The sequence below is a fragment of the Oncorhynchus nerka genome, linkage group LG25 (assembly GCF_034236695.1).
Source record: "Oncorhynchus nerka isolate Pitt River linkage group LG25, Oner_Uvic_2.0, whole genome shotgun sequence".
Lineage (NCBI taxonomy): Eukaryota > Metazoa > Chordata > Actinopteri > Salmoniformes > Salmonidae > Oncorhynchus > Oncorhynchus nerka.
Genome location: NC_088420.1, coordinates 49484684 through 49497379, shown reverse-complemented (window position 1 = coordinate 49497379; position 12696 = coordinate 49484684). Strand labels below are relative to the sequence as shown.

General features: G+C 40.4%; 1 protein-coding gene across 1 annotated transcript in view; it reads left to right on the top strand.

Moving 5' to 3' along the window:
- The first annotated feature begins 1041 nt into the window (after positions 1 to 1041).
- Positions 1042 to 12696, top strand: part of LOC115109622 (spondin-1-like) — a 132548-nt gene continuing 120893 nt past the window's right edge. The window contains exons 1-2 of the mRNA XM_029634772.2: positions 1042 to 1677; positions 10045 to 10151. Of these exons, the coding sequence (XP_029490632.1) occupies positions 1449 to 1677; positions 10045 to 10151 (336 nt within the window). The 5' untranslated portion in view covers positions 1042 to 1448. The remainder of the gene's footprint in view (positions 1678 to 10044; positions 10152 to 12696) is intronic.

The following is a 12696-nucleotide window of genomic DNA, read 5'->3' as shown; positions in this document are numbered from 1 at the left end:
GAAACAAATCAATATATATTTTATATTTGAGATTCTTCAAAGTAGCCACCTTTTGCCTTGACAGCTTTGCACACTCTTGGCATTCTCTCAACCAGCTTCAAGAGGTAGACACCAGGAATGCATTTCAATTAACAGGTGTACTTTGTTGAAAGTTAATTTGTGGAATTTCTTTCCTTCTTAATACGTTTGAGCCAATCAAAACTATCAAGCACTATGATGAAACTGGCTCTCATGAGGACCACCACAGGAAAGGAAGACCCAGTTAACTCTGCTGCATAGGATAAGTTCATTAGAGTTACCAGCCTCATAAATTGCAGCCCAAATAAATGATTCAAGTAACAGACACATCTCAATGTCAACTGTTCAGAGGAGACTGCGTGGACACTAGACCGGTGGAAATCTGTCCTTTGGTCTGATGAGTCCAAATTTGCTGTGTCTTTGTGAGATGCAGAGTAGGTGAACAGATGATCTCTGCATGTGTAGTTTCCACCGTGAAGTATGGAGGAGGAGGTGTAATGGTGTGGGGGTGCTTTGCTGGTGACACTGTCTGATATTTATTTAGAATTTAAGGCACACTTAACCAGCATGTATTATTTCATAGTTTTTATGTTTTCACTATTATTCTACAATGTAGAAAATAGTGAAAATAAAGACAAATCCTTGAACGAGTAGGTGTGTCCAAACTTTTGACTGGTACTGTATATGTTTTATAAATACACTATGGGGGATTGGAAATGATGCAGACAATTATATAGATGAAGCCACAATCTATATGTAATATTAAAGCCGATCTATTCCCTAAAGATAAAATAAATAAATCATGCACTTTCAAATAAACTAGAATTCTTTCATCGTCAAACGTAACTAATTGAGACATGGTTTTGATATACCAAACGATTGTACCCCAATTACCATTAATAAAATGTTTTACGCAAAGAAAAGACACACAATTGTTATGAGCGCGCTGATGTAATTAACTTGTGAGATCCACGGCTGTGCAAACATTGGCCGACAGCTTTCCTGCGTCTCATCAAGAATGTCAAACGCTCCTCGGTCACAGGCTCACAGCGGCCACTGGTAGGAATGTCTGGATTTTGTTTAAACTCTGCTGCTTTCATCGCTTCAATCTATTCGTTTCAATGCTGCGCTTCGCTATTTCCCGGACCCTGAGAATGAGCCTACTCCCTTAACTCATCACTCAAGCCACCTATCACGGCTTTCCTCTCAAATCAGTGTAACTATAGGTACTGAAGCAGTGCCATCGAACTTCAAAACCCGCCCGTCTGGGATGGATTCACCCCGGTTTCTCACACAATTTCTACCAAGTGTCAGGGCTAAATAGTTTGCAGGTATTTCTTTTCGTGGGGACTGTGGTGAGAGAATTTATACTCCTATATTTTGTTTCCTTTTATAGGTGGAATAAAGAACTTCGCACCAGAACATATATTATGGGAATGTATATGCATTTGCTGCTTTTGCAGTATTTGGTTTCGAGTTTTATGTGCAATGCTCTCGCTTTCGTCGAAGAACCCACAGATAAGCATGCGAAGTCGGATGGATATTGCGGCAGGATTTTACGGGCACAGACACAGGGTACACGGAGAGATGGCTACAATGAGTTTCGGCTAAGAGTAGAGGGGGACCCCGAAAACTACCAACCTGCTAGCATCTACAGAGGTATGCAACTAGAGCACATTTTACTTAGTTACTTACTTGGCTTTTGTTATATCCACCAAATTGAAGTGGCTTTGAAATGACAACTATCAGAAAGTAGCTTACTCCAGTAGCCTAACACCAAAGTCAAGTTTAAGTTCTGTGCACAAGTGACTTCATTTCGTAAATGTAGCCAACCAGAGTAGGCTACTTATCACACCTCATTATGTCACTTGAAATGCAAAACATATAGGGACAGTTGGAAATTTACAGGGGGTGGGGTTGGTCCAACTCAAGGTGTCATAAAACAAATGCACCACCCCTCCCCAATGCAGTGTTCATTTTGTCACTCTTTAAAACAATTTGTTTTAGTCTAGTCTTAGACTTAAGGCTATTTTTGTCAAAATGACTGAGTCAGATTTGTCATTTAAATAATGATTTAGTCTTATTGTCAAAATAGCACAAACAGTGGCCCATTTTAGTCAACAAAATGCCCTTTCATTTTAGTCACATCACATTTGTATTGCCTCCATTAATTTATAGTAAACATAAATCACTGACTTCCATTTGATCAAACATACATAGCCTATTCTTCTGCATAACATCATATTTTCTTCCAAAGCATAACATATTTTCTTCCCAACAGCAGAAATATGACCGACAAGTAAATAATATATAACAATTATCTGGCCATGTACGGGGACCTAATTCAGCCTACCTAGATATTGCATATTACATACAAAACAAGCACACACACAAGCAGAGAGAGTGGGAGAGTAGTACAATCACCAGATGCAAAGTAGTATGGGTTGCACCTCTGTCACTCAGTTGTCATTGTTATCAACGTTCCACAGACGTTGCAGCCACATTGATGTCCAAAAGTAGAATGGGGCTAATGACTTTGAACTGGAGCTAATGACTGTTTCGCCCAGTGATGTAGTCGAGTCACTAAACCTCGAGTCAGAATCGAGTTCCAGGTACCTTGTGTTCGAGTCAGATTAAATAATGAGTCACCAATGGTCGAATCACGAGTCAAGTCACAAGTCCCTATGGCCGAAGTCCTCGTGCTTGAGTCCTGGTCCAAGTGTTCAGGTCTGAGTCACTGTGTCCACATTCATTCAAAATAAAGTTATTTACCCAGTCAGATATAGTGTAGTGGGATTTAGTCAATAAATTGTTCGCTATCCATTTCCTTTTCTTTCCATGCCACCAAGGCCACGTTCAGTTGCAAAACATACCTGAACGCTGCAGATAGAAATTATATTAACAGAGCCAACATTATTCCTTATTCAAAATGTCAGAGAGGCATGTTTGTTCTACATAGAATATTTCTATCCGAACGTTCCAAAACGTTGCTTCCTGCTGAACGCGCCCCAGGTTTTTAGCTATAGCTAGCTAATGAGGTAACATGACTGAACAAGGTGTTGCCTAAACAAATAGTTAACTGTCCGGTCAGCAAGTAGCCTAGTTTTAGAAAAGCCCGGTATACGCTTTATGAATGTAAAATACACAATAGAAATAAAAAAAACGTAGCGCCGGTATTGTGGGTTATATCTTTTAGATCGTAATAGCTAGAATCAAGCAATTTTGTCAAGAGCATACGAGGGAGACTTGGTTAGTATGTTGGTTACAGAACCTGGCTATGAAATACAGTGGGAAAAGTGTGAGGGTTGAGTGAGACTACAAATTCAACAACTTTTCTATACTCAAGGGAGTATTGTATTGTTTTATTTTCCTAAACCAGCTTGTGCTTCTTAACTAGGCAATGGGTAACTAACTAGAAATCTGGTGGTGACTAGTTAGCTATATGGAAGCAAGCATTGCCTGCGCGATATGTGTATTCGGAGCCTGTCTGCCCACACTCATCGCTTGCTCGCCTGCAGCTCATCAGCTGATGTAGGCTAGGGTGAGTGTGCCACGTCCTTCCCACTGCTGAACAGAACTCTGCTGCTAATATGAATTGTGCTTAATACTGAAAATCTCTCCAAAAACTTTTGTCCATTCCATTTAGTAGTCAATGTTAGTCAACTGAAATTATTTATATTTTTGTTTAGTTGTAGTTTTTTCTGGTTCTATTTAGCAGTTCTAGTCATGTCAATTGAGAAATCGATGCTTGAGCAATATTTTGGTCACTTTTTGTTGACACACATACTGCCCCAATGAAGAAAAAAAAAAGGTTTTCACATAACCCTCCCCTTGCACTTTAGCATGCTTTTGTGGCACAGTCAATGCCAAGCAGGGCTATGGGCCAGAAGGTTGCGGGTTCGCCGACCACCGTGGACGCACACACTCTCTCTGCCTGTTTCATTACACTAAGATAAAAGTCGGTTTGCAGACAATGATCAGCTAGGGGGAAATCAGATTTTCAACATTTTGATGCCATATGTATAATTATATAAAATATATGCAATGAATTTTCCACAAATTTCCTGTTCCAATGCACCACACAACCAATAAACAAAGCATAATGACTCCGGCACTTTACATTTTTAAACATCACAATAAATAGACTGTCAACCTCGAAAAACAGAAAATACCCCCTTCCCTATCTTGTAGGACTACCCAGTATTAAATGCTTTTAAATATTTTAGTGTTTTGTAACGGATGTCTCTTTCCATTCATCAAATGGCCACTGCACATTTTGGATTGATTGATTTTATTTGTCAGTCAATTTTTGTTGTCTTTGGGATATACAATTTATTTTAGATATGCACGTTTTACATCTTTTCTAGCAGCATGTCACATGTGCAACCAGAGGGAAGACAAGTCTAGACCACCGTTACTCCACACACAGAGACGCATACAAAGCTCTCCCTCGCCCTCCATTTGGCAAATCTGACTATAATTCAATCCTCCTGATTTCTGCTTACAAGAAAAAAATAAATCAGGAAGTACCAGTGACTCGCTTAATAAGGAAGTGGTCAGATGACACTGATGCTATGCTACAGGAGTGTTTTGCTAGTGCAGATTGGAATAAGTGACATTCATCCAATGTCATTGAGAAGTATACCACCTCAGTCACCGGCTTCATCAATAAGTGCATCGAAGACTTCATCCCCACAGAGACCGTACGTACATTCCAGAAACAGGCCATGGATTACAGGCCACATCCACTATACACTTATAAGAAATCCTGCTATGCCCTCAGATGAACCATCAAACAGGCAAAGCATCAATACAGGACTAAGATCGAATCCTATTACACCGACTCTGACGTTCGTCGGATGTGGCAGGGCTTGCAAACTATTACGGACTACAAAGGGAAGCACAGCCGAGAGCTGCCCAGTGACGCTAGCCTACCAGATGAGCTAAATGCCTTTTATGCTTGCTTCGAGGCAAGCAACACTGAAGCATGCATGAGAGAACCAGCTGTTCAGGACGACTGTGATCACGCACTCCGTAGCCGATGTGAGATACTTTTTAAAATGTTTTTTAAATTTGATTTAACTAGGCTGTAAAAAGTTTAAAGCCGCAGGGCCAGATGGATTACCAGGACTTGAACTGGCAAGTGTCTTCACTGACATTTTCAAACTCTCCTGGACGGAGTCTGTAATACCTACATGTTTCAAAAGACCACCATAGTCCCTGTGCCCAAGAAAGTGAAGGTAACCTGCTTAAATGATTACCACCCCGTAGCACTCACGTCGGTAGCCATGAAGTGCTTTGAAAGGCTGGTTAAGGCTCACATCAACACCACCATGATGGAAACCCTAGACCTACATCAATTTGCATACTGCCCCAACAGATCCACAGATGACGTAATCTCAATCGCATTCCACACTGCTCTTTCCCACCTGGACAAAAGGAACACCTATGTGAGAATGCTGTTCATTGACTACAGCTCAGTATTCAACACCATAATACCCACAAAGCTCTTCACTAAGCTAAGGACCCTGGGCCTAAACAACTGGATCTGCAACTGGATCCTGGACTTCCTGACGCCCCCCCAGGTGGTAAGTGTAGGCAACAACACATCTGCTATGCTGATCCTCAACACTGGGGCCCCTCAGGGGTGTGTGCTTAGTCCCCTCCTGTACTCCCTGTTCACCCATGACTGCATGGCCAAGCACAACTCCAACACCATCATTAAGTTTGCTGACGACACAACAGTGGTAGGTCTGATCACAGACAATGATGAGACAGACTGAAGGGAGGAGGTCAGAGACCTGGCAGTATAGTGCCAGGACAACAACCTCTCCCTCAATGTGAGCAAGACAAAGGAGCTGATCGTGGATTATAGGAAACATCGGGGCTGAAGTGGAGCGGGTTGAGAGTTTCAAGTTCCTTGGTGTCCACATCACCAATGAACTATCGTGGTCTAAATACATAAAGACAGTTGTGAAGAGGGCACGACAACACCTTTTCCCCTCAGGACACTGAAAAGATTAGGCAGGATCCCAAGATCCTCAAAAAGTTCTACAGCTGCACCATCGAGAGCATCCTGACTGGTTGCATCTTCGTCCCAGGATGGCCCAAAAAATTGTCAAAGATATATTTTTACACTGCTGCTACTCACTGTTTATTATCCATGCGTAGTCACTTTACAAATTACCTCGACTAACCTGTGCCTCTGCACATGGACTCTGTACCGATACCCCGTTTTTATATAGTATCGTTATTGTTACGTACTTTTCTTTTGTTACTATTGGATTTCCAAATTTTTTAACTTTAAAAACAAAAAACTTTTAGTTTATTTAGTAAATCTTTTCTTAACTCTATTTTCTTGAACTGCATTGTTGGTTAAGGGCTTGTAAGTAAAGCATTTTACGGTAAGGTGAAATGCGACAAAGGCGTATGGAACATACGATTTGACACACACACACAGTGTGAAGAATTTTAAAAGGGACCTAGATAGCACTATAAAGTCGGACTTATTTCCATTGTGGTCCCTATTTTATTTGACATAAATACATATATACAATTTCATAGATGCAGACAAAAAATGCTTGAGGGGGAGTTTAAGTACAATTCTTACAAGTTTGTCTAGTTTATGCTTTATATGTTTGGGGCTGCTGGTGAACCATGATGTGGAGGCATAATCAAAGTGACACTGGACTAGCGCACTTGCCATTGGGGTGTATATAGCTAGGTTTCCATCCAATTGGTCAAAGATTTTCATGCAAATATTCAAAAATGTCCATGCAGTTTAATTATCGTGAAAGGTACGGGGAAAAAATATAAATGCAACATGTAGTGTGGGTCCCATGTTTCATGAGCTGAAATAAAGATCCCCCAAATTTTCCAGACACACAAAGCTTATTTCTCTCAAATTTAGTGCACAAACTTGTTTACATCCCTGTTAGTGAGCATTTCTCCTTTCCCAAAATAATCCTTCCACCTAACAGGTGTGGCATATTAAGAAGCTGATTAAACAGCATGATTATTACACAGGTGCACCTTGTTCTGGGTACAATAAAAGGCCATTCTAAAAGGTGCAGTTTTGTCACACAACACAATGCCACAGATGTCTCAAGTTTTGAAGGATCCTGCAACTGGCATGCTGACTGCAGGAATTTCCACCAGGGCTGTTGCCGGAGAATTGAATGTTTATTTTTCTACCATAAGCCACATTCAATGTCATTTTAGAGAATTTGGCAGTACGTCCACAAGGCCTCACAACCACAGACCACGTGTAACCATGCCAGCCCAGGACTTCCACATCTGGCTTCTTCACCTGCTGGATCTTCCAGCCACCCGGACAGCTGATGAAACTGAGGAGTATTTCTGTCTGTAATAAAGCCCTTTTGTGTGGAAAAACTTATTCTGATTGGATGGGCCTGGCTCCACAGTGGGTGGGCCTGGCTCACCCATAGCTTTGTCCCTACCCAGTCATGTGAAATTATAGGACAAATTGGGAGAATGATGATCTGGAAGTGACACCGCATCTCAGTATCAGAACTTAAAATACAGCCAGACTGGCCTGCTAATGTTCCTTAAACGGTTGAGAGTAGACCCACAGCAGATCCAAATGTAATGAAACAATAAAATCACAGGGCTTTATGGCTGTTATTCAAATCACATTTTCACTGCAGCCTAGAGTCTGATTTTGTACTCAAAAACAATAATGCAATTCTTCATTGTATTGTCCCCAAATAAGATCAATTGACTCAATTGTTGCTAAAATGGGAAGAGGTTTGTTCATGATCAGGCGTTGCTCTGCTTTCTTGACCTCTAAATCACCCAGACAGGTTCTACAGGTTCTAGTTGGCACACCTGGGCTACTTGTCACGTTCGTAGTAACGATGAGACCAAGGCACTGCGTGATTTGAAAACATTCCTCTTTATTTACAAAGAACACTAACAAAATGACCGTGACGCTAATAATAACGAGGGCTGACATGCAACTACACATAGACAATAACCAAAATGGAAAATGGCAACCTAAATAGGATCCTCAATCAGAGACAATGATAAACAGCTGTCTCTGATTGGGAACCAATTCAGGCCACCATAGACCTACATTTACCTAGACAATCCCAAAACCCCATAGATATACAAAAAACATTAGACAAGACGAAAACACACATACCACCCTCGTCACATCCTAACCTAACCAAAATAGTAAAGAAAACAAAGATAACTAAGGTCAGGGCGTGACACTACTGCCCAGTTGAATGGTCATGTGCGGCAAAAAGGACATACAGTTGAAGTCGGAAGTTTACATACACTTTGGTTGGAGTCATTAAAACTCGTTTTTTCAACCACTCCACAAATGTCTTGTTAAACAAACTATAGTTTTGACAAGTTGGTTAGGACATCTACTTTGTGCATGACACAAGTCATTTTTCCAACAATGGTTTACAGACAGATTATTTACATACACTAAGTTGAATGTTCCTTTAAACAGCCTGGAAAATTGGAGGGGTACCTGTGTATGTATTTCAAGTCCTACCTTCAAACTCAGTGCCTCTTTGCTTGACATCATGGGAAAATCAAAAGAATGGTGTGAAAATGCAAATCAATCCCAGAACAACAGCAAAGGTCCTTGTGAAGATGCTGGAGGAAACAAAGTATCTATATCAACAGTAAAACGAGTCCTATATCGACATAACCTGAAAGGCCGCTCAGCAAGGAAGAAGCCACTGCTCCAAAACCACCATAAAAAAGCCAGACTATGGTTTTGCAACTGCACATGGGGACAAAGATCATATTTTTTTGAGAAATGTCCTCTGGTCAAATGAAACAAAAATATAACTGTTTGACCATAATGACCATCGTTAAATTTGGAGGAAAAAGGGGGAGGCTTGCAAGCTGAAGAACACCATCCCAACCGTGAAGCACGGGGGTGGCAGCATCATGTTGTGGGGTGCTTTGCTGCAGGAGGGACTGGTGCACTTTACAAAATAGATGCCATCTTGAGGATGGGAAGTTATGGAAGCAACATCTTAAGACATCAGTTCAAGCTTGGTTGCAAATTATGTGGATATATTGAAGCAACATCTAAAGACATCAGTCTGCTTGGTCGAAAATGGGTCTTCCAAATGGACAATGACCCCAAGCATACTTCCAAAGTTGTGGCAAAATGGCTTAAGGACAGCAAAGTCAAGGTATTGGAGTGGCCATCACAAAGCCCTGACCTCAATCCAATAGAAAATTTGTGGGCAGAACTGAAAAAGAGTGTGCTAGCAAGGAGGCCTACAAGCTTGACTCAGTTACACCAGCTCTGTCAGGAGGAATGGGCCAAAATTCACCCAACTTATTGTGGGAAGCTTGTGGAAGGCCACCCGACACGTTTGACCCAAGTTAAACAATTTAAAGGCAAATACTAATTGAGTGTATGTAAACTTCTGACCCACTAGGAATGTGATGAAAGAAATAAAATGTGAAATAAATCTTCTCTCTACTATTATTCTGACATTTCACATTCTTAAAATAACGTGGTGATCCTAACTGACCTAAGACAGGGAATTTTTGCTACGATTAAATGTCAGGATTTGAGTTTAAATGTATTTGGCTAAGGCGAATGTAAACTTCCGACTTAAACTGTAGGTAAATTGAAGTTGTTCCCGAACAAAGCAGCACATATCACACTTAGATGTACACAGAGGGAAAGTGTCATTAACATCCATGTCAGTCTCTCTTACGTTTGGTTTTGTACACCCCTTCACACAGCTGAAAATTCAATATTTTTGTAATGGAAAATATTTTTCGCAGCGGTTTATTTGGTACAATGATTCTCTTCACTATACTTGCTTGTTTTGTCACAAACTGAAATGTAGCGAACTATTAGAATTCTAGCAACCAGGAAATGGCCCACATACATGTAGTTGGCTCCACCAGCTGAGTTTGTTTCTCTCTTCTCAGTACCTGGGAGGGTCTGCACTTGGGATGGGACTTCTTACTTTATCTTTGACCTATTTTCTCTTAACTCCCCTCCTTTCCTGTTTCCAGTGACTCTGTACGCCTCCAGTCCCTCCTATTTTAGAGGCTTTACACTCATCGCTCTGAAGGAGGGGACGGAAGGAACCAGAGACGGCCACTATGCTGGCAAATTCCAGGTAATATACTGTGCATGTTTTCTGTGCTCATATTTGAGTAATTATCTTTGTATTACAAAATCACCACAAAAAAAAGAGTCAATTACATTCCTCCTAAAACCTCAGTAAGAACAGCTAAACGAAAGAGTTGTCTCTTTCGCTCAACTTGCGATGAAAATACACCACCTACTGAGTGAGAGAGTTCTCCAACAGTGAGAACAAACATCCTTAACTACCTCATAATGTAAAAAGGAACAAACCATCCCACAACCTGCTTAGCTTCAGCCCACACTGGCTCCTTCGTCTCCTTGAGTGTGTAACCGTTTTCTACTCTCAAGGTTTGAATCCCATTTTCATTGGCATCTTCAAATGTCCCTAATGCCACCCAAAATAGATCAAATACATTCAATATGCATTATGGTCCTGTTGAGGTCATGACATGATTATTACAATCGCATTACTACTGACTTGTTTTTAGGTCTTTGTAGAAGTTGTTGTCAATAATGTTACATTTAATTAAATATCAAGCAAACCATTCACAGCTGAGGGGGCAAGCCCGCAGCCCGCCCAATGCATTGACGGTGTCTCTCAATAGTAGCCACCATTTATTTGTATATTTGAGTGATATAAAATAAAAGTGTACTATTTATTGCCTGACAGGTATGTATAGTTTAGGTTAATTTTCCATCCATTGTGGGCTCTGCCTGTCAAACAGAAGAAGGGCAAATTTGCCTGTGTATCGCTAAGCTAGAAATTGATAACAACCTATTGTAAAGTGGGACTGATTGTCATCATTTAATTGCACAAATAATTGACAAATGATTCAATGAGATCAGCATGACACAGCACATCTGCTTTCCCATCCTAATGAACATCTGCTGGGAGATGTACAAAAAACGGCCTCATTCATTTTAAATAAAACTAAAGTATGTGTAGATAAAGTTAGTAAAATACTCCACTTGTGCCTTAGACCTCAGAGAAACAAACACCCAGATTTCCTAACCCTCCTCGCTCTTATTTATCTAGGCCAAAGAAGTTATTACCCAGGGAAGCAAGGGAAGCAAACTAAGTTTGTTTGGAGAGAGATGAGCCCAGATTAGATATAACCTTGTGTTTACAGAGATTAAAAGCATCACTTTGTTTCTACGTTGCTATGGATAGACAGACAAGCTGACTCAGTTGCATATCTTCTCGTTAGGTCAAAGGGGGCGAGTGTATTACATGTAGCAGGGATAATACACATTAGCGGTGGATGATCTACAGTGGCAGAATATTATACCACAGCAGGATATGACATAGTGAGGGGGAAATGGTCAACAGGTCAGGTGAAATATATGGTCACCTTGACCAAGTTTCAATAGCCCCCTGTGTCATAATGACCATTGCGTCTATCCTGATAAAGGTATAGTTGTACCACTCATTTAATCACATTTTTAAGAAGCAGAACTGAACTTCACACCTTTTCCAAAGGCAAAACATTTGGCCTGGTTTCTTTACAGCATCATACTGTTAGTTCCTCAATCATACCCAAATCTATCTGCCAGTAGCTCAGGACCTGAAACAATGATATGCATATTCTTGATACTATTTGAAAGGAAACACTTTGAAGTTTGTGGAGATGTGAAATTACTGTAGGAGAATATAACACAATAGATCGGGATAAAGATAAAATAAACAAAAAAAACATGCGTTTTTAAAATTTTTTGTTGCACCATCCTTTAAATGCAAAATAAAGACCATACATTGAGGTAGGAAGCTGGGAATAGATGTTGTCCACAACAGGGCGACAGTGTGTGTGTAAAGTTTCTGACTGATACATTCAAGAATGAGAGAGCTATGTAATATGAAGTCTCCCAATTGGCGCAGTGATCTAAGGCACTGCATCTCCTGGTTCGAATCCAGTCTATATCACATTAACAGGCCATTATTGAGAGCCTGTGTAGGCCGTCATTGTAAAAAAAAATCTTAACTGACTTGCCTTGTTAAATAAACATTTTTATTTTTTTAAGTCTGCCAGGTGTCCCTCACGAGTTTGCCTAAATGTACCCAAGTGGCCGAATTGGTCAATTTACTATTTTCTATCATGTAGAATAATAGTGAAGACATCAAAACTATGAAATAACACACATGGAATCATGTAGTAACCAAAAAAAGTGTTCAACAAATCTAAATATATTTTATACTTGAGATTCTTCAAAGTAGCCACCCTTTGCCTTGAGGACAGCTTTGCACACTCTTGGCATTCTCTCAACCAGCTTCATGAGGTAGTCACCTGGAATGCATTTCCATTAACATGTGTGCATTGTTAAGTTAATTTCTTTCCTTCTTAATGCGTTTGAGCCAATCAGTTGTGTTGTGACAAGGTAGAGGTGACATATAGAAAAAGGCCCTATTTGGTAAAAGACCAAGTTCCATATTATGGCAAGAACGGCTCAAATAAGCAAAGAGAAACAACAGTCCATCTTTACTTTAAGAGTGTGTTTTCTGTCCAAGTGATCTCCTTTTTTAAAAGCTTTTCTCACAAACCCAGCCAGCATCAAAGCTTTTAATGGAAGGGAACAGCAGT